The 23,374-nt window shown below is 37.3% G+C and overlaps 1 protein-coding gene across 4 annotated transcripts in view; it reads left to right on the top strand.

Annotated features, from left to right (window-relative positions):
• Window positions 1-23,116, top strand: part of RFX7 (regulatory factor X7) — a 136,277-nt gene extending 113,161 nt beyond the window's left edge. For all 4 annotated transcript variants that reach the window (XM_027571081.2, XM_027571082.2, XM_027571080.2 and 1 more), the window contains 5 exons: window positions 9,618-9,734; window positions 11,017-11,101; window positions 11,831-12,038; window positions 15,031-15,326; window positions 16,965-23,116. In XM_027571081.2, the coding sequence (XP_027426882.1) occupies window positions 9,618-9,734; window positions 11,017-11,101; window positions 11,831-12,038; window positions 15,031-15,326; window positions 16,965-20,240 (3,982 nt within the window). In that variant the 3' untranslated portion in view covers window positions 20,241-23,116. The remainder of the gene's footprint in view (window positions 1-9,617; window positions 9,735-11,016; window positions 11,102-11,830; window positions 12,039-15,030; window positions 15,327-16,964) is intronic.
• Window positions 23,117-23,374: the final 258 nt, after the last annotated feature.

The raw sequence follows: 23,374 nt of genomic DNA, 5'->3' as shown, positions 1-23,374 counted from the left end.
CAAAAATTTATTCCAGGGATGCAGGGATGGTTTAGTATCTGCAAATCAATCAACTTGTGATATGCCACATTAATAAATTGAGGGATAAAAATCATGATTGACTCATTAAATGCAGTATAAGCATTTGATAGAATTCAATATCCATTCATGATAAAAACCCTCAACAAAGTGGGTATAGAGGGAACATGCTTCATATATGGCCTTTATTATTAAAGGCCATATATGACAAGCCCACAGCTAACATCATTGTGTAAGATCAGGAACAAGACACGTATGTCCATTCTTGGTACTTTATTCAACATAGTATTGGAAGTCCTAGCCAGAGCAATTAGGCAAGAAAAAGAAATTAAAAGCATCCAGTTTGAAAAATAAGTAAAACAGTTTGCAGATGATGTGATATTTTATATCAAAAACCCTAAAGACTCCATCAGTGAGCTGTTAGAACTAATAAACGAATTCACTAATGTTGCAGGATATAAAATCAATATACAAAAATCTGTTGTGTTTCTGTACACTAATAATGAACTATCAGAACTTAAGAAAACCGTCTTAATTATGATTCTATTGGAAAGAATAAATACCTAGGAATAAATTTAGACAAGGAGGTGAAAGACCTGTATACTGTAAACTACAAAACATTAAGGAAAAAATTGAAGACACAAACAAATGGAAAGATATTCCATGCTCATGGATAGGAACAAATAATATTGTTAAAATGTCTCTACTACCCAGAATAATCTACATATTTGATGCAGTCCCTGTGAAATCCCTATGAAATTTCTAATGGCATTTTTCACAGAAATAGAACAAATAGTCCTAAAATTTGTATGGAACCACAAAAGACCCCAAGAAGAACAAAGCTGAAGGCATCACACTCCCTGATTTCAAACTCTGTTAAAAGTCTAGTAATTAAAACAGTATGGTATTGGCATAAAAACAGACACATGGATCACTGGAACAGAGTAGAGAGCTCAGAAATAAACCCGTGCATATATGGTCAGTTATTTATGACAAAGGAAGCCAAGAATATACAATGGGTTAAGGACAGTCTCTTCAATAAATAGTGTTGGGAAAACAGGATAGCCACATGACCAAGAATGAAACTGGACTACTGTCTTAGACCATACATGAAAACCAACTCAAAATTAGAGACTTGAACATAAGACCTGAAACCATGAAATTCCTAGGAGAAAACATAGGCAGTAAAGCTCGACATAAGTCTCAACAATGATTTTTTTTTAATCTGACACCAAAAGTAAAAGCAATGAAAGGAGAAATAAACGAGACTATGTCAAACTAAAATGCTTCTGCACAGCGGAGGAAGCTTAACAAAACAAAAGGGCAACCTACCGAATGTGAGAAAATATTTGCAAATCATGTATCTTACAAGGGGAAAATATCCAAAATATATAAAGAACTCCTACAACTTAGTAGCAAAAAGCAAACTGATTTTTAAAAATGAGCAGAAGATCTAAACAGACATTTTTCCCAAGAAGACATACAGATGGCCAACAGATACATGAAAAGTTGCTCAATCATTAATCATCAGGGAAATGCAGATCAAAACCAAAATGAGGTATATCACCTCACACCTGTTAGAATGGCTGTTATCAAAAGAACAAGAAACAAGTGTTGGTGAGGTAATGGGAAAAAAAGGGAATGTAAATTGGTGCAGGCAGTCTCTATCGAAAAAAATATGGAGATTCCTCAAAACATTAAAAGTAGAACTACCATATGATGCACTTCTGGGTACTTGTCCAAAAATGAAAACACTAATGCAAAAAGATAAATACATCCCCATGTTCCTCACATTATTTACAAGAGCCAAGATACAGAAACAACCTAAGTGTCCATTGATGGATGAATGGATGAAGAAATTCTGGTGCACACACATACACAAATATTATTCACCAAAGAAACAAGTGAAATCTTGCCAATTCAGATAATGTATGATGCCCTTGCAGGCATTATGCTAAGTGAAGTAAGACAGAAAGATAAACACTATATGATCTCTCATATGTGGAACCTAAAAAAATAAAAAAATAAATAGTCCATAGATACAGAGAACTGACTGGTGGTTGCAAAAGGCAAGGGTTGGGGGGATGGGAGAAATGGGTGAAGGGTATCCAAAGTATGGATCTTGAAATCATGCATGAAGACAATAGTATGCCATGAATTGTAGCAATCCATGGCTGACACTATGCCATTTCAAATTTTTGCTACCCATTATAAGTGTATGTTCTTATAAATAAAAGGAGTTATACTTTATAACATTTTATACACATGTAATGCTATCTTCCTTGATTTTCTACCTGGTAGTATAGGGTGACCTTTTTGCATCACACTTTTTATAGGTAGTAATGTGCTATTGCAGTGAAACAGTTCAAGTGCATTTTAGAGACTATTGTATCACCATCCTCATCAATCGACATTTATTGAATTCCAGCACTATAAATAATGCATATATATTTTACATGTAGTGAAATATGTGTGCATATAAAGTATGCTATGGCCATTTTTTTTTTTTTTTACATCTATAAGAAAACAGGAGCTCCTATTTAATGGTTTTGAGATTCAGAGGAGTATAAAAACAACTCTGCACAATAAAAAAAAAATAACCTGCCTCAAGGTCATTGGGAGAATTAAATAATGTAATGCATACAGAGCACTCAAAAATGTCCAGGTATGGTTCGGTAACCTAAGGCTGTATTTTTGCCCCTAATCTTCTATGACTTTTGTTTATATTTTTGTAACTTTAAGTAATTGTTTAACTTTTATAGTTAATTTGTAAATGGCATGAATAAACATTAAACATTGACTTGCTACCAAAGATTTTGAGTGATGTGTTGATGATCATGTTGAAAGTTAGGATTAATTTCAAAGTCTTGAAAGTGTACTATAAAAAAAAAATGAGATAAAAAAAGATCTCATTTTAAGAATGGCATTAGAATGTTGGTTATCCTATGAACGTACCATTGTTCCTTCCCATTTTTTTTAAATTTTTTTATTGTTATGTTAATCACCATATATTACATCATTTGTTTTTGATGTAGTGTTCCATGATTCATTGTTTGTTCATAACACCCAGTGCTCCATGCAGAATGTGCCCTCTTTAATACCCATCACCAGGCTAACCCATCCCCCTACCCTCCTCCCCTCTAGAACTCTCAGTTTGTTTTTCAGAGTCCATCATCTCTCATGGTTCGTCTCCCCCTCCGACTTACTCCCCTTCATTCTTCCTCTCCTGCTATCTTCTTCTTTTTCTTTTTTCTTAAAATATGTTGCGTTATTTGTTTCAGAAGTACAGATCTGTGATTCAACAGTCTTGCACAATTCACAGTGCTCACCGTAGCACATACCCTCCCCAGTGTCTATCACCCAGCCACCCCATCCCTCCCACCCCCAACCACTCCAGTAACACTCAGTTTGTTCCTGAGATTAAGAATTCCTCATATCAGTGAGGTAATATGATACATGTCTTTCTCTGATTGACTTATTTCACTCAGCATAACACCCTCCAGTTCTATCCACGTCGTTGCAAATGGCAAGATCTCATTCCTTTTGATGGCTGCATAATATTCCATTGTGTGTATATACCACATCTTCTTTATCCATTCGTCTGTCGATGGACATGTTGGCTCTTTCCACAGTTTGGCTATTGTGGACATTGCTGCTATAAACATTGGGGTGCACGTACCCCTTCGGGTCCCTACATTTGTATCTTTGGGGTAAATACCCAGTAGTGCAATTGCTGGGTCGAATGGTAGCTCTAATTTCAACTGTTTGAGGAACCTCCATACTGTTTTCCAGAGTGGTTGCACCAGCTTGCATTCCCACCAACAGTGTAGGAGGGTTCCCCTTTCTCCACATCCCCGCCAACGTCTGTCGTTCCCTGACTTGTTAATTTTAGCCATTCTGACTGGTGTGAGGTGGTATCTCATGGAGGTTTTGATTTGGATTTCCCTGATGCCGAGCGATGTTGAGCACTTTTTCATGTGCCTGTTGGCCATTTGGATGTCTTCTTTGGAAAAATGTCTGTTCATGTCTTCTGCCCATTTCTTGATTGGATTATTTGTTCTTTGGGTGTTGAGTTTGATAAGTTCTTTATAGATTTTGGATACTAGCCCTTTATCTGATATGTCATTTGCAAATATTTTCTCCCATTCTGTCGGTTGTCTTTTGGTTTTGTGGACTGTTTCTTTTGCTGTGCAAAAGCTTTTTATCTTGATGAAATCCCAATAGTTCATTTTTGCCCTGGCTTCCTGTGCCTTTGGCGATGTTTCTAGGAAGAAGTTGCTGCGGCTGAGGTCGAAGAGGTTGCTACCTGTGTTCTCCTTTAGGATTTTGATGGACTCCTGTCTCACGTTTAGGTCTTTCAACCATTTGGAGTCTATTTTTGTGTGTGGTGTAAGAAAATGGTCCAGTTTCCTTCTTCTGCATGTGGCTGTCCAATTTTCCCAACACCATTTGTTAAAGAGACTGTCTTTTTTCCATTGGACATTCTTTCCTGCTTTGTCAAAGATAAGTTGACCATAGAGTTGAGGGTCCATTTCTGGGCTCTCAATTCTGTTCCATTGATCTATGTGTCTGTTTTTGTGCCAGTACCATACTGTCTTGATGATGACAGCTTTGTAATAGAGTTGGAAGTCCGGAATTGTGATGCCGCCAGCTTTGCTTTTCTTTTTCAATATTCCTCTGGCTATTCGGGGTCTCTTCTGGTTCCATACAAATTTTAGGATTATTTGTTCCATTTCTTTGAAAAAAGTGGATGGTATTTTGATGGGGATTGCATTGAATGTGTAGATTGCTCTAGGTAGCATTGACATCTTCACAATGTTGGTTCTCCCAATCCATGAGCATGGAACGTTTTTCCATTTCTTTGTGTCTTCTTCAATTTCTTTCCTGAGTATTTTATAGTTTTCTGAGTACAGATCCTTTGCCTCTTTGGTTAAATTTATTGCTAGGTATCTTATGGTTTTGGGTGCAATTGTGAATGGGATCGACTCCTTGATTTGTCTCTCTTCTGTCTTGTTGGTGTATAGGAATGCCACTGATTTCTGTGCATTGATTTTATAGCCTGCTACTTGACTGAATTCCTGTATGAGTTCTAGCAGTTTTGGGGTGGCGTCTTTTGGGTTTTCCACATAGAGTATCATATCATCTGCAAAGAGTGAGAGTTTGACTTCCTCTTTGCCGATTTGGATGCCTTTGATTTCTTTTTGTTGTCTGATTGCTGTGGCTAGGACTTCTAATACTATGTTGAATAGCAGTGGTGAGAGTGGACATCCCTGCCGCCTTCCTGACCTTAGGGGAAAAGCTGAGCTTTTCCCCATTGAGAATGATATTCGCTGTAGGTTTTTCGTAGATGGCTTTTATGATATTGAGGTATGTACCCTCTATCCCTATACTCTGAAGAGTTTTGATCAAGAAAGGATGCTGTACTTTGTCAAATGCTTTTTCTGCATCTATTGAGAGGATCATATGATTCTTGTTCTTTCTTTTGTTAATGTATTGTATCACGTTGATTGATTTGCGGATGTTGAAATATAATCTGACACTGAGTTAAGTATTAACTGACACCATATCCTTTTTTTCTTTCAAGATTTTATTTAAATTCAAGTTCACATATAGTGGACTATGAATTTCAGATATAGAATTTAGTGACTCATCTGTTGCATATAACACCCAGTGCTCATTACATCACATGCCCTCCTTAATGTCCATCACCCATTTACCCTGCACCCCCCCCACCTCCCCTCCAGCAACCGTCAGTTTGTTTTCTACAGTTAAGAGTCTCTTGGGGAGCCTGGGTGGCTCAGTCGGTTAAGCATCTGCCTTTGGCTCAGGTCATGATCCCAGGGTCCTGGGATTGATCCCTGCGTCAGACTCCCTGCTCAGCGGAGAGCCTGCTTCTCTCTCTCCCTCTGCTGCTCCCCCCTTGCTTGTGTGCTTGCTATCTCTCTCTCTGTCAGATAAATAAATATCTTTTTTTTTTAAAAAAAGAGTCTCTTTTGGTTTGTCTCCCTCTGTCTTTATCTTATTTTATTTTTCTTCCCTTCCCCTGTGTTCATCTGTTTTATTTCTTAAATTCCATATATGTGTGAAATCTTATGGTATTTGTCTTTTTCTGACTGACTTCTTTCACTTAGCATATACACTCTATTTCCATCCACATCATTGCAAATGGCAAGATTTCATTCTTTTTGATGACTGAGTAATATTGTGTGTGTGTGTGTTTACACCACATCTTTATCCGTTCATCAGTTGATGGACATTTGGGCTTTTCCCATGTTTTGGCTATTATGGATAGTGCTGCTATAAACATTGGGGTGCATGTGCCCTTCAAATCACTATTTTTATATCCTTTGGATAAATACCTAGTAGTGCAATTGCTGAATTGTAGTGTATTTTTATTTTTAACTTTGTGAGGAACCTCCATACAGTTTTCCAGAGTGGCTGTACCAGTTTGCATTCCCACCAACAGTATAAAGGGGTTCCCCTTTCTCCACATTTTCACCAACATCTGTTGTTTCCTGAGTTGTTAATTTTAGCCATTCTGACCATAACTGACACCATATATTGCTTGATCAACCTGCAGTTAAAGTTATGAACCAGGAAAACCAGATGTAAATAACCAAGATCTCCACATGACCTGGAATAATCTGTGGCTTGTTACATAGCACTGGTTTCAAAATTATGATAGGTAACCTAAAAATATTTCCTCAGATTAAAACAAAATCATTGAATATCTATATCTTCCCAATGGAGAATGGGCTCTAATAATGAAATCCTTTTTCTTTGAAAATTAGAACCACTAAAAATTGAATAGACCATCTTACAATCTAGAGCCCTCCCTATCAGGGGAAGTGTTCACATTGATGTAACCCATCATTTAGGAGAAGTTGAACTATACAACTTCTGAACTCATTGCCAGTTCTGAGAGTTCATAAAATTAAAGAAATTGAGGACCTGCTCCAGTATGGTTGCTTTTAATTTGGGACTCTCTTTATTTTCTCTTTGACATATAAGATGTCAAAGTATAGAATTTTGAATCATTAAGCAATTTTATTCTTAACATTGCTTACTATTTTTTTAGGAGGAGTAATTTGAGCTGTTTATATGTCTACAAGGTACTTTTTATACTTATCCACTAAAGAGTATATTGAAGATAAGGTAATTGTAAAAAAAAAAAAAAAAAAAAAAAACCTTCCAAAAGAGGAATTCCTCTCTTTTACATGTCCTCCTTATTAAAAAAATAAAATAAAATAAGTAATCTCTACACCCAACATGGGGCTCAATCTCATGACCCCAAGATCAAGAGTCACATGCTCTACCAGTTGAACCCACCAGGCACCCCAGAATTCCTCTCTTTTAATGGAATAAGTAAGAATCAAAAAACATTTCACATTCTGAAGTCACACTCAGGATTTAGCAAGCAAACTCTGTAGTGATCATCTGGATACTTTACTTTGCCAGCCTTTCACAGATCCCTTTTGCCAAAGTAAAAAAATTTGGTACACTAATATAATGAAAAACCATGAAAACCTAAATCCCAGAGGGAGAATAGGATGGCTGTATTACCTTTCTCATTAGACTCATTGCCCTGCTTCTCTTTATTTGGTGTCTGGTTCTTTAGGCCCATATATATGCCATTGCTATCATAGGAGCTCAGTGGACATTGTTTTCCTTATTGCCTTATGTGTTTCTTTAAAGTTTCTTGTTTTAAGCATGACATAATATTATGTCAAAATTTAATGTGACTCTTAAATCTTGTTCTTAATGCTGACAGTACAGTGGTGAACCAGATAGTTATGATCACTGCCCTGGTTGTACATACAGCCTAATGGAGGAAGCAAACAACAAGGAAATTGGCTGTTACATAATTATTATAAGTCATGAGAAGAAAAAAAACAGAGTACACTGATAAATACGGTGAGGTGTCACAGGAGGGCGCTGCTTTAGATAGGGGAGTTGTTCGAGACACTTCTGAAATAACATTCCAGCTAGGACTTGAAGAATAAGAAAAGTAATTTTTCCAGGTAGAGGGAACGTGTGAAGTCCCTGAGGTGCAAAAGAACGTCATCTAATTTTCTTTCTGGGCTGATTTAAACCATAAAAATGACTGATTTAACTTGATACTGAAATGGTTATGATTTGATACAATTCATTTAAATTGTCAAAACTGGAAAATAGTCACCTCTTCACTCTGTACCTTCAAGCTTGACCCCTGAACCACTCAGAGTATTACATGTAGTCTCAAGTTAAATATGACATATTTAATCTAATATTTCCTGTCAGGGGAATTCTCAATGCATGTTAGCTCCTTTCCTTTCTCCCTCCTCTTCAACATTGCTGAGAATGTGTTTGCTGGGCAGCTCCTCTCTCCCCACACCTGCACCAGAGATATGTGGAATTTGGTGTGGATATAGGAAGGGCACAATCAAGAATAATACCATTGGCTCCAAAACCTGACCCTAGTGTCTCTGTTAAGGCTCCCCAAGGTCCCTACCTGCTCCTAAGTCTCACCCAATTTGACTTCTTAAATTCAGGTCACTTCAGGAATGTATTGCATAATATAAATGTATACTTATATATATTTATGTCACATAGATAATACAATATAAATATACATGTAAGTATATATAATATTTTTTCCTACTAGCAAGGCTAGTATATTCAGCAGTCTACAGGAACTGAAGTCCCAGTTAATCATTATACCCTGTTCACAGGTCTTCAGTTGTTTTCCTTTGTTTCTTAAATCTCTTTTTGGCTCTCCACTGCATGACATTATCAAGAAGCTGCTCTGGTCAGTGCTGAAATAAGAGGTGAGGTGGGGAAATATGACTGGATTCCCATGGAATTCCTCTGATGTCCTCTTTGGTGTTCCTCAGGTAGTGGTTCTCTCACAGGCCTCGGTAGCCTTGGCCTGCTGCTGAACTGGTACAGGAGGGATTGGCTCTTTACCTATGACTGGATTCCAGTAGCAGTTAAGACTTGCCTTGTATCCCTGTTCCCACTTGAAGTTACTGTTTTACAAAGTATCTTTTCCTGGCAATAATAGAAGTGGTGGGGGTAAAGAAAGAACACTGGACCTTTGGAATCTCTCTCTGTGCCTTCATTTTTTTCCCTTATCAGTAAAATGAGAGTGTTGGTATAGATGATCCCTAAGGTCTCTTTTAGGCCTAATATATCATGTTTCTATTTTAAATTATATAGTTTTGTTTCTGCTGTCTGACTTATGTAATGTGTATGTTGGAAATTATCTCAGTATATGAATTTGATACTTTGTGGAAATGTAGAGCCCTACTGGTTGAGCCGGATATACTCATCTCAGAGTACAGGGTTGGATTATAATTGGAAAACTTTGTACTGGGGTATCTCTTACAGTGAGTTTTTTTGGATGCTGTTGAAAGCAATGGTACTGTATACCTTGAGGATGAAACAAGCTAACTAAGCCTGAGTTAGTCTCCAAAGAGTTATGATCAGTGAAATTTATGGTGAATGACTTGAAGATGTGGTTTTTAATTTTGTTAAAGTGGTCAAATTGTATTGAAATAGCACTGTCCTGTGTAACTCTGAGTTCTGTTGCTCTAAATTGGTCCCTCCTTCTTTTGCAGGAGCTATTGTGACAATCTTGGTTACCATCCATTAAGTGCTGCTGACTTTGGAAAGATCATGAAAAATGTCTTTCCAAACATGAAGGCACGTCGTCTGGGCACAAGAGGCAAATCTAAATATCCTTTACCAGAATGGTTTTTAGTACTCTCTTTAGTAATCACTTAGAACATCTGCTGTTGTAGTTCAACTAGCAACTATATTTAGAAGTAAATTTAAGTCAACAAATATAAACAACTCAAAGTTCTTAGAATAATTGCAAACATTATTTTCCTGGCTATATATCAAACTGCAAGAGAAATAACAAATAGTGGTTTTAGGATTATGATAGATTTCACCATATTCTGTCACTGTAATGTGTGTTCTTAATGGTCCAATCTCCTTTTCTTTAACAATAAGAATTAACTGAGATAGGTCACAGTGCAGCTATTGTAAATCATATCAGTAAAAATGGAGAAAGAGGTTAGCTGTCTTCTTCCCGTAATTTAGAAACGTTGGGATCTCTTTGGCAAAATATACACCACTCAGGAAAAATTCCTGTGGAACTTGTCCTGGATGAATATATTCTCTTTAAAGTATTTTTTCAGCCAACCATTTAAAGCCTGTATTAAAATTAAAGCCAGAGCATAGGAAAGGTCCCTGTTGTGACAGAGACATACTTAGTAGCAAACAGAAGGAAATGAAAATGAAGAATTTATTAAAGTCCTTCTGATTCTTGGCAGAAGGCTGTAAAATAGAGGGTCTCTGTATTAGAAAAAGATTAATTCTCTTTACGTAGCCCTTGGCCTTTTTCAAAGCACAGAAACCCACTTCTGTGGAAATGAGAGGAAAGGGGAAGGAAGGGGACACTGCTTTTCCGAAACAGCTCCAGGTGATCTGCTCCCTTGTTGCATGACCCATCCTTGTTCTCTGAGTACAAGCAAAACTGTCTTGATGGGTCTTTGGCATGTTACAGGCGATAATCCTGTGTGTTTCAGTGGAAAAAGAACTGAAAAGGTTAAAGCCCTTGTGACACTCTAGAGTTGTTTTTGTCCCAGTGCCCTGAGCTAAAGTTTCCCTGTGCTGTGCCAGGTTTCCATCTGGATATTCCTTTCCTTCTGACCTGTTTGTTACTGATGGTTGGCATAGCCTATTAGGAACATTTATTCATAAAATCTATAGCGATGAGAATAATTTGTTTTATTTAAGACAGTAACATTGTACAGAGACTATTCCAGTTTCAAAACAGTGGAAGTGTCCTGAATTTATAATATTGAGGTTTCTCTTACTGAAGAACTCTGAAAGTAGGTATTATCTCGTGCTGATTTTATTCCTATTTCATATATGGTTACTTCTCAAATGGTGATTATATATAAGCAGTTCATTTAATTTAGAATGCTTTAGACCTTAACTGTTTATTACATATTGCTACAGTGGACTAAGGAAAAAAGCCTTTGTTCATATGCCAACACTGCCCAATCTTGATTTTCACAAAACTGGAGATGGGGTAAGAATTCTGCCTTTGCTTTTTAATAAGTAGAATTATACCTTAATATCAGCATTGAAATGCATACTGCATAGTCTCATTTGGATAAAACCAGGGACCAGGAACTATGCCTTTTACAAAATAAATGAGACAAAAAATTTAACAGTGGCTGAAAAATTTTAACATATCTGACTTACATCAACATGATTGATGAAATTAGATAGCATTTACATCAACATGATTGACAAAATTAAGAGGAACATAGGTCTAAACTGGTTTCTAAATATATCCATGATGTACATTGACTATATATATATATTGTCAACAGGAAAAATTAAGTTGTGGGGTAATATAGTATGGATGTCTTTTTTTTCCCTTTTTGATTTACTTAATATATCTAATACAAGTACAAAGGAGAGAAAATACAGCTAGTGGCATAGTTTGTTTTACTGATGTCAGAAAAGTGTTTTAGAAAGATTCATAAGATCCCTTAGCCTTCATATATATTTAACGACCATTTCAATGTTTCAGTCCCAGTGCTGCTGGTGGCTGTGTCCTGGCCGGTGGTGTAGGCATAGGCCTCACATTTGCACGGCTCTTCTATGCCTGCCAATAGGGCATTTTATACGACTTTGACCTGACAGATCTAGATTACATCTTCTAATTAAGAATACATGCCTTCAGTGTGCTTCAGTTTAATTTCTCTGAACTTTCTTTTATAAGTTAACTTTTCCTTTTTCCTTTGTTTAGTTGGAAGGAACTGAACCTTCTGGGCAGCTTCAAAATATTGATGAGGAAGTTATCTCTTCTGCTTGCCGTCTTGTGTGTGAATGGGCCCAGAAAGTGTTAAGCCAGCCATTCGACACGGTCTTGGAGTTAGCACGCTTCCTTGTAAAAAGTCATTATATAGGCACCAAGTCGATGGCAGCTCTAACGGTAATGGCAGCAGCACCACCAGGTACAAAATTGCCACTAACAAGCTAAAGCTGAAAGGGACAGAGGTGTTACTGCATTTTAGAGTTGGTAGCAAAAGAAGAGTTTCTCCAGAGAACTTTCTTGTCTTTTTAGTGTTTGTATGAGTTTACCCTCACTTCACTTAACTCTAAGCTCAAATGGGTTTGTTGAGCCAAGAAAAATAGTAATAATTATAGTCATTTCATTATAAAGCTGAAAGCTGTAGTTTTTCTATAGTATATTGCTCTGCTGAAACATGAAACTTTTATGATTTCCCAGTTGATATTAATTTTTCCATTGCTACTTTAAAATTTAAAGAATATATGTATGTGTACTTTTAAATATACATGTGTGTCTAAATTAACAAATATTAGATAAGATTAAATTTTTAAAATGACTTGCTAGCTTCCTGTTAGAAACTAATAAACAAAATGATCTTTGGATAATGTAAGAGGTATCGTGTCACAAAAAGCAAACTATATGAAGCATTATTATAAAATAGCAAGAGTGATTTTTTAAAAATATACATTCTAATGAATATTTTTGTTCAAGTAGGGATTTTTTTCATTTCATAGTTTCAGGAATTGACAGTATTGGAATAAACAACTCCCTCCTAAATTAGTAGCTGTGTAAAGTACCTGTTCTGTTGCAGCTTTTTAAATGTCTCATTTCAGTCACACCTTTTAATAACCTAAGGAACAATGAGTAAGTTTTGTTATTACTCTAGGAAATTATAATTTCTGTGAAAAATGTATTAATGTGAAACTTGTTTTCCAGAGATGATTCTTCTGATTATTAAATGTAAATAATTTAAAATCTATAATAGATTTCTCCCAGCCAGAATTGTAGTTTCTTAAATAACTTCACTTTTTTTAAAATCTTAATAATTTTAACAATTATTTTTCTTTCAGTTTATATTTATCAGACGCTTTATGTATTTGGTGGGGGGTGTATAATTGTTCTATCTTTTCATCTTATTGTCAATTGAGGACTCACTTCAGCAAAATAATCTCTTACCAGAATTTTGTCATGATTTTCTTTGTCTAGATTATAAACTGTATGACTTAAAGCTGCTCACTTACACTTACACATGAACAGGAGAGCACTTGTGTAGCCTTATCTAGTTAGGTAGCCTGCATATGCTACCTCATTTCTTCCCCCCAGCAGTCCTGTGAGACAGGTGATATTAATTCCCATTTTACAGATCAGAAAACAGGCTTGGGGAGGTTAAGTAATTTGTCCATGGCCAGATAAGCAGTGGGACCAGGATTTGAATTCCAGTTTGTTGGTCTCAAAAGCCCAGGTTAACTGCATTAAATCATGCTGTCTTCTTATCTTCTGGCAAAATGAGGTTTTAAAAGATAGGGGCCAAAAACAGAAGAAAAAAAAAAGATATGGGCCCTTCAGCTTCCTGTGTTCTCTCTCACCCCTACTGACACCCAGATTAGTACTTGAACAAGCTGAGGAATTAGGAGGTATCATGGGAAAAGAAACCTCTCGATCTTATTTTCCTCATTGTTCACAAGGTCTGACTGAAAGAAGTGGTGAATGATGGGATGAATGAATTTTCAAAGCATAAGTGTAAAGAAAGGTGTGTTTTTTAAATACTAAAAATTTCATATATAAACATGTTTCCTTTGTGAAAGTATTCAGTAGTTTAGCAATTATATCATTACTCAAAACATTTTTAGACTCTTAAAATTTTGTTCTCAACCACTGCTATATTTTTTTTAATAGCTTTGGTGATTAATCTTCATCCTTTGAAGGTGAATTTGGTTTTTTATAAATATAGTCTCCTTATTAAAAACAGGTTGTGTTACAAATGTCCTTTTGTAAGTCAGCTGCTTGGAAATCATTCCCTGTCCAGAAACCCTGGCAGGAGGGAGACAGCTGAGCTTTGAGCCATTGGCAGAGGCTTTCGGGTGCAGGTGCTGAGAAGCCAGAGCCCAGGCTGGGGGCCAAGAGGGAGCAGTACAGTTTGAGCTGGATTTGAAGAGAAAAAATGGTACTTAGGTGATCAAAAGGGAGTCAAAAGATGAGGGATTATTGAGTGAGTGTGTGCGAAAGAGTTTAAGTCACTTCTTTCTCTCTCCTGTCCCCCCTCCACAAGTTGTTGATGAAAAGCAGAAATTGGGCCAGGGAAAGGGTAGGTATACCCTTTAGAAGGATAGTGGGGTCCTCCCCTTTCGTCTCCACTGTTTTTACCAGCCACAGCTTATTTTCTAATGATTGTAATGCTACACCCTAAATGTGAAATGAGCTTTTTAAAAAATTAATTTTACTATATCATCAGTTCTTAACTTAAAATTTATCTTTTTGCTTAGTTTATCATTCCTTTTTTCTCAGTGTTGCTCTTACTAGTGCTTTGAAAAGTTTTCTCAGTGACACTGTTTCAAAATACCTTAACCTCAATTTTATACAGCAGCTCTGCTTAATTACTCCTGTGTCATACTGGAATAAGTGTATAGTAGCAGTTAAAATAGTACCTCTTTTTGTGAATTGGTGGAATTAAACACTTGTTTTCCCTATAAACATTTTTTCTAAATATGAATGATTTCAGCAAATATTTATTGAATGCCCCTTGTGAGCTGAATATTTAAATCATGAAAATGCATGCATTTCTAATTAGAGAATTGGGGAAGGACATTTCTGACATCTGATAAGATGTGAAACATGCTCCTTTGGTATTTATTTATCTTAACTTCTGCATATTTATGACATAGCTACTACTCTTTTCAAAATCTTCATCTGTTACTGCTGATTTAACTGAAACGGTCACCTGAGTTGAATCATATTTTAAGTTGTCAAAACCATATTGACAACTGTTTTTAAACTGAAAGTCTAACACTTAGGCTTTATAAAGAGATTGTGAGTTAAAATTTGCTGGTTTTGGTTGCTTTGTCCAGTAGATGGCTACATAGCCAAAGAAATTGAGTTGTGACTGCCTTCTATAAAACAGAGTATTTATTTTAGCTTTCTTTTCTGTTTATTTTCAGGAATTAAAGGAATTACTCAGCCGTCTGCTTTTATACCTACAGCTGAGAGTAATTCTTTTCAGCCTCAAGTGAAGACTTTGCCTTCTCCTATTGATGCTAAACAGCAATTGCAACGGAAAATTCAGAAGAAGCAGCAAGAACAGAAACTACAGTCCCCTTTGCCAGGAGAATCCTCAGGCAAAAAAGCAGAAGGCACTACAACCAATGGAGTGACTACTCTTTCTAATGGAAATCCTGCAATCCTTTCTCCTCAGCCTATTGGTATCGTTGTGGCAGCTGTCCCTAGTCCCATTCCGGTAATAGCATTAAATAGTGTTAGACCCACTGGGATGCTGGGAGAGCATTTGTTTAATTAAAAGTGGCACACGAGAAGGAGGCAAGTATAGGTATAGATTCAGTTAGGGATTGATTTTGTGAGCACAGATGGATTCAGCTTCAGTCAGTCGCCTTTTAAAGATTTTAATTATTTGAGAGAGAGTGCGCACGTGCGCACAAGCATGGGCGGGGAGGGGGGGCGAGAGAGAGAATCTCAAGCAGACTTCCTGCTCAGCGTGGAGCCTGACCCGAGGCTTGATCCCATGACCCTGAGATCATGACCTGAGCCAAAATCAAGAGTCCAACACCTAACTGACTGAGCCATCCAGGCTCCCTGTCAGTTGTTTTTTAGTCACAATATACAATGTTGATTACAAAGCAAGCTATAAAATGAACACAAGTGAAAATACAAAGATTTAAGACATGCACAGTACGCACACATAACCAGTCAGAGCTTTATGTAAGAGATGAATCATTTTCAGAATTGTTTCATCTCTAGCTAAGCCAAGATGATCAAGTGCGAATTTTTTGGGGTTTAAACTTTTCTTCTTTTTAACATTCAGGCAGCAAAGTTGTAACACATATTGATAACACTTTTTTTTTTTTTAAGGATTTTATTTATTTATTTGACAGAGAGAGATAGCAAGAGCAGGAACACAAGCAGGGGGAGTGGGAGACAGAGAAGCAGGCTTCCTGCCGAGCAGGGAGGCCAACGCAGGGCTCGATCCCAGGACCCTGGGATCAAAACCTGAGCCGAAGGCAGACGCTTAACAACTGAGCCACCCAGGTGCCCCTTGACAACACTTTAATATAGACTTGTTGCTGTGGCTTGCTGGACATAGGACCTTGGACAAGTCCCTTAGCTGTTCTGAATCTGTTTCCTTGTTAACAAACAGAGGTTATAAGTCTCCTTTTCTGTCTCATACAACTGAGGTTATGATGAAGGGGCTTTTAAAATGAGAGGGCATCATGCTAAAACAAAGTGGTATTTTATGTTATTATTGATGATATCATTAAGGAGATCTTTTATCTTTGTTTTTCTTATCATCATCATTATCATCATGTCATCAAAATGTGGCATACCTGGTAACCACGCTCATATGCTATTCACTATAGAGCAAACTTGGGGAAACAGTAGTTTTATCTGAGACCGTATCCACAGTGGTTTAATTATTAATGTCCAATGACATTATGACTGTCCCCCCCCATAGTGAGTCACTTTCTTGGCCCAGAGTAGATACCTTTATAGCTGCATGTTTTTTCAAGATTTTATCTTCTCTTCCTATAACCTCCTTAAAAATTATTATTTTGGCAAGTATTCATCACAATTGTGAAGTTTTTAGTCTTGCCAATTTGGAAAGTATCTTAATGTTTTTCTTACATATTGTATTTTAATAACTATATTGCACTCTGTTGCAGTTTTTATAATATTTATGTGTCTGATTGTATACAACCTGATCTAACATATTTATAGGTAGATAGAACTCTTGTCTAACAGAGGAACTGGTTTTTTTTAGCATTACATTTATTAAATGCCTTAATGCTATACAGATATGTGAATTACTGTTTATATCCTAGACTTGTTAAATCTGACTTTTTTGTTTTCTACCTTTTAACAGGTCCAGAGGACCAGGCAGTTGGTAACTTCACCAAGTCCAATGAGTTCTTCTGACGGCAAGGTTCTTCCCCTCAACGTACAAGTGGTCACTCAGCACATGCAGTCTGTGAAACAGGCACCAAAGACTCCTCAGAACGTTCCAGCCAGTCCTGGTGGGGATCGTTCTGCCCGGCACCGCTACCCTCAGATCTTACCCAAACCAGCCAACACCAGTGCACTCACCATTCGCTCCCCAACTACTGTCCTCTTTACTAGCAGTCCTATCAAAACCGCTGTTGTACCCACTTCACACATGAGTTCTCTAAATGTGGTGAAAATGACAGCAATATCCCTCACGCCCAGCAACAGTAGTGCCCCTCTTAAACATTCTGCCTCAGTAAACAGTGCTACAGGAACAACAGAAGAATCAAGGACCATTCCACAGATAAAGAATGGTTCTGTTGTTTCACTTCAGTCTCCTGGATCCAGGACCAGCAGCACCGGGGGAGCATCTGCCGTGGAAGTCAAAATGGAACCTGAAACATCATCAGATGAGCATCCTGTACAGTGCCAAGAGAATTCTGATGGGACTAAAGCTCCCAAAACAACACCTAGTGCCCTTTTGGGGCAGAAAAGTAATACGGATGGAGTAGTGCAAAAACCTTCAAATGAAGGTGTCACTGAATTAAAAGCAACCAAGGTCTGTGACCAGAGGACCAAATGTAAAAGCCGCTGTACTGAAACTCTGCCAGGCGCTTCAACAGGCAATAATCCAAGCACTGTCACCCTCTCAGTTGCCACTCAGAACTTAACTTTCACCAGCACCAGCTCACCAGCTAATGGTGACTCAATAAATAAAGACCCTAAATTATGCACTAAAAGTCCAAGAAAGCGACTGTCTTCTGCATTGCAAGAGTCCCAGGTGCCTCCCATAAAGAAACCAATTGTGGAACAGCTTTCTGCAGTTATCCTAGAAGGTCAGAAACCAGGCAGTGTTGAGAAGGACCAAAAGGTTCCACATTCAGGGAAAATAGAAAGTTCAACAGCCGGTGCTCAGATTCCTAGCAAGGTATCAATGAATGTCAATTCGCACATAGTGGCAAATCGACCCTTGAGTTCTTCTGCTCTCATTGCCGGTGATTCAGCTTCAGAACAGCAAACACCATCATCATCTCCAGATATAAAAGTAAAACTTGAAGGGAATGTCTTTCTTTTGGACAGTGATTCAAAACCAGATGGCAGCTTTAATTCAAATGAATGGCAGCAGGTCAGTAAGGATTCTGAGTTTATATCTGCCGGCTGTGAACAACAGCAAGATATCAGTGTTATGACAATTCCTGAGCACTCTGATATCAATGACTTAGAGAAATCTGTTTGGGAATTAGAAGGAATGCCACAGGACACATATACCCAGCAGCTGCATAGCCAGATACAGGAATCTTCTTTGAATCAAATACAAGCACAGTCTTCAGATCAGTTACCTCTACAGTCTGAACTGAAAGAGTTTGAGCCTTCTGTTTCCCAAGCAAATGAAAGCTACTTTCCTTTTGATGATGAGCTTACACAAGATAGTATTGTGGAAGAACTGGTGCTTATGGAGCAGCAAATATCAATGAACAATTCTCATTCTTACAGTAACTGTTTGGGAATGACCCTTCAGAGTCAGTCAGTAACTCCAGGAGCTCCATTGTCATCTCATGCCTCCAGTACCCACTTCTATCATCCAATCCACAGCAATGGCACTCCGATCCACACACCCACACCCACTCCTACCCCAACCCCAACCCCAACCCCAACCCCAACCCCAACATCAGAAATGATTGCTGGGTCTCAGAGTCTATCACGGGAGAGCCCTTGCTCCAGGCTAGCCCAGACCACGCCTGTGGATAGTGCTTTAGGAAGTAGCCGACACACACCCATTGGTACTCCACATTCTAACTGCAGTAGTAGTGTCCCTCCCAGCCCCGTTGAATGCAGGAATCCATTTGCATTTACCCCAATAAGCTCCAGTATGGCGTATCATGATGCCAGCATTATCTCAAGTAGTCCTGTGAAACCGATGCAAAGACCCATGGCCACACACCCTGACAAAACCAAGCTTGAATGGATGAATAATGGGTATAGTGGGGTTAGTAATTCATCAGTTTCTGGCCATGGCATTCTCCCAAGCTATCAGGAACTAGTGGAAGACCGTTTCAGGAAACCTCATGCTTTTGCTGTGCCTGGACAGTCTTACCAGTCTCAATCCAGACATCATGACACTCATTTCGGTCGCTTGACTCCTGTCTCTCCTGTGCAGCATCAAGGTGCCACTGTAAATAACACCAACAAACAGGAGGGTTTTGCAGTCCCTGCCCCTCTTGATAATAAAGGGACTAATTCATCTGCCAGCAGCAACTTCAGATGCCGGAGTGTGAGCCCTGCTGTTCATCGCCAACGTAATCTTAGTGGAAGCACCCTCTACCCCGTATCTAATATCCCCCGATCTAATGTGACCCCCTTTGGAAGTCCAGTAACACCAGAGGCTCACGTTTTCACAAATGTTCACACAGATGCGTGTGCCAACAACATAGCTCAAAGAAGTCAATCAGTTCCATTGACGGTCATGATGCAGACAGCCTTCCCGAATGCTCTTCAGAAGCAAACAAACAGTAAAAAAATAACCAGTGTCTTGTTGAGTAAACTTGATTCTGACAATGATGACTCAGTGAGAGGTTTGGGCGTGAACAACCTGCCCTCCAATTACACAGCCCGGATGAATCTCACTCAGATTTTGGAGACTTCCACTGTTTTTCCTAGTGCCAATCCGCAGAATATGATCGATTCCAGCACTTCTGTTTATGAATTCCAAACACCACCTTACCTCACTAAAAGTCATAGCACCGATCAGATCAGCTTTTCTCCTGGAGATAATCAAGCACAATCAGAAATCGGAGAGCAACAATTAGATTTCAGTAGCACTGTTAAAGACCTTCTGAGTGGAGACAGCTTGCAAACCAACCAGCAGCTGGTAGGTCAGGTAGCGTCTGACCTCACTAATCCTGCGTCTGATTTCTCGAGTGACATCAGGCTGTCTTCTGAGCTCTCAGGCAGCATCAATGATTTGAACACTTTAGACCCAAACCTACTGTTTGATCCAGGTCGTCAGCAGGGACAAGATGATGAAGCTACACTGGAAGAATTAAAGAATGACCCATTATTTCAACAAATTTGCAGTGAATCCATGAGCTCTATGACTTCATCAGGTTTTGAGTGGATAGAAAGCAAGGACCATCCTACTGTTGAAATGTTGGGTTAAATAGTGTTTTATAATATGTAGCACACTGTATCTAAAGACATATGTATTGTATTTGTCTTAATGGAAGTGCCTCCCGCAGCAGAAACATTTAATATTAATTGTGACATTTTTAAAAGAGTTTGCTGCAGAAGTGGTTTCTTCTTCAGTAGGAAATGGTTAGACTTGCCTCAGTTCTTAACAAGTTTCTGAAGACAGTAGGCTGTAGAAGAGCAAGTATTAGGTTTTAAAATTTTGTAATGTTCCCCCATTTAATCACGTTGTTTGCTAGTAAACAATTGACTAACCAGCTTTTACAAGAGCAGTCATCTAGATCTTTATTTTGTATAAGTTCATTTTAATTCATCAGTTGATCTGCACAGAATGTAGAGGAAACCATTGATTTTAGGTATAGGCTATTTTTTGTTGTTGTTGGCATTATCTTTTAGGTATGAAATCATAGCTAAGGTAAACTGTAGACAAGAAGGTCTTCCTTGAAACAGGGATAATATTCAGGTTATTATCGGTATTTAGGCTTGAAGCATAGAGCTACTGTAGAATGAAAAAAATCTCTGTAGGACTTTCTGGGACTTCAGTACCATTTGCACCTGCATTTTGAAGGGCTTAAATAGGAGAAAATAATGGAAAATTAAATACTAATTTAAGGAAAGCAAAAGCTGCACTAAAATTTTTTTAAAGGAAAAAGTAGTAGCCATTTATATTTGTGACCTTCAATTAGTCTTATTTTAAAATTTGATTTTTAATACGGAGCCAGCACACACAGAGACATGCATGTACATGTGTGCACATGCACACACACACAAGTAAAATAACTCCAAATATTGTAATTTAATAGAATAAGTACAAGCGTGTTAGAAAAATACTTTGTTTTATTATTTGGTAGTTGAGATAGGGGAATTTAGAAGGAAAATAAAAGCATTTCCTTAGTTTCCTCACAGCGGCTACATGCATATATTAAAATTCTATTTAAGATTTAATTTGAAGTTTTTAATTGTAATATTCCTAAGTCCTCAATTTAGTGACTGACTCCTTCACTCCTGAATATAGTAATATAAGTTGATCATGGGATCCCTTTGAAAAACAAATAAACTGGAGGGAGATGACAAAAAAAAAACAAAAAACATTTCACCACCTGAGGTCTGAAGCCACAAATCTTTATGTCGCTGATAAAACAAAGGGGATATCAATAGTACTTGAAGAAGAGGAGCATTTTATTACATGCTTAATTTATTTATTGTGATAACCACAATTGCAAAAGAAGCACTCAGGATGTGTTTTAAAATGTTTCTCTGTATGGCTCCCATTTTGTTTTATGAATAATTATTTATGAATTTCTTGTTGACACAAATCTGCTCACTAGTTGACAGCTCCATCTGAGTGAATTTAGGATTACTTTCAAATAGATTTAAAAATTGCCATTAAGTTTTTAAAGCTGACCTTAAACCATCGCTGTGCTACCTTGAACCTGACTATAGCTAAGCTTTCCTTTCTTAATTAGTAAGCCAATCAGAAGACTGCAATCAATGAATATTTAACAAATGTGATGAAGGGTTTAATTTAATAAGGTTTAATTGTTCAATAAATTTGCAAGGTAGGGTATTAACATATTTTGATAAATAAACGGTGCTAGGGTTGGCTCAGAGGTTTATATATTGATATGTCTTAGTTATTGGCATTTGTGTGTGTTTGCTGTTACCCTTGTTAGATCTTTTTTCTTGATGCTAGTTATTTCTTCACTGTACATTGAGACACAGCACTACTGCACACCAAAGTATGCAATACCCAAAGGAAACTGTGTGATTTCTTTTAACAAATGATGGGAGCCTTTCTATATGAGATACTCTGAAAAGGAGATTTTGAGGCCATTCTAATCCCTTGTTTACATTATTAGCTTCCTACTAATATAAAAATAATGGAAATCTTTTTTTATAAAAATATAAAGACTGGAGGATTTTTAACCCTCTGTACAGTATTGCAGCAAACACTTTAAATTTGGTTGAATTCGTCCAGCAAACTTTCTGGGGTTCATATATTGCACTAAATTTGTTGAACCTGTGGTAGGCACATCTCTTAGGATAAATGCAACCAATACAGTCCACAGATTAAACTTTTTAAATGTGTTTCATTATGAAAAGACAAAATGTCATCAAAGTGACAGATAAAATTGTCTTATGTAGCAATGTGCATTGATCTCAATGAGATATTTCTATTTCTTATTCTCTTACATGAGAATATTACAGCAGGAAGAATTAAGTTTAGTTTGCTTCACCATGTTAATACATGATCACAAAATGTGCATGAGTGTTATTGACTTATCTTGTACAGTACTAGGTATTCCTGTAACCACTTTTTTTTTCCCCTTGGCTGTATTAAAACTGGTTCAGTGTTAACCAGGCAAGCATAGTTATTCACAAGTTATTACTTTTTTATGTTTACTAATTCTGCTTAGTTATTGTTGAATATGTTCTTTTCTCAAATTATTTTCATTGTTTTCGTGTTTAAAACATTTTTCATACTGTTTATCATGATAAGACTTCATGAAGTAAATAATTTTGCATATAATTGCAATAAGCACTGACTTTTGAACTGAGAAGGAGAGTTTTTTTTTTTTGTGCAGTGCATCTGAGGTTCATATAATAGTCTTGTACTATAATGTGCTTTACTACACCATAAATGACAAAAAACAAGCCCTGTTTCATGTTTTCATTTAGTGCAAAAAGTCAGATTTCCCCAGTGTTTTGTTGTCTGTTGTACCTGCTGAAACTACAGTAGTTGAATATTGCAGTAGCATTTCAGTTCTCTTTTTTTATTGAAAGTGCTCAAAAATTGTTTTTTAAATGTTTTCAAAAACAATTAAAAACATTTTATATTAAACTGACTGGGTCTTAAGGTGATTTGTGGGGTCTATCTTATATAGGCAGCGTGCCATTTTCAAACAGACCTGATGCCATTCTTCCTTAGATCTCATGAAATTCATAGAAATGGATAAAAATCAGCACAAGGCTGAATAGTGCTGTTAATCTGCTCTCTGCTATTAATCCAGAAGGATACACAGATCTCATTTTATTCATCAGAACTCTGCTGTTCTCTTAGGATGTATTAGTGATGAGTGGGACACGGCATAGAGCTTTATCTTG

Source organism: Zalophus californianus, chromosome 6 (genome assembly GCF_009762305.2).
Source record: "Zalophus californianus isolate mZalCal1 chromosome 6, mZalCal1.pri.v2, whole genome shotgun sequence".
Classification (NCBI taxonomy): domain Eukaryota; kingdom Metazoa; phylum Chordata; class Mammalia; order Carnivora; family Otariidae; genus Zalophus; species Zalophus californianus.
The sequence above is the reverse complement of the archived record's forward strand: the minus strand, read 5'-3'. Positions and strand labels throughout refer to the sequence as shown.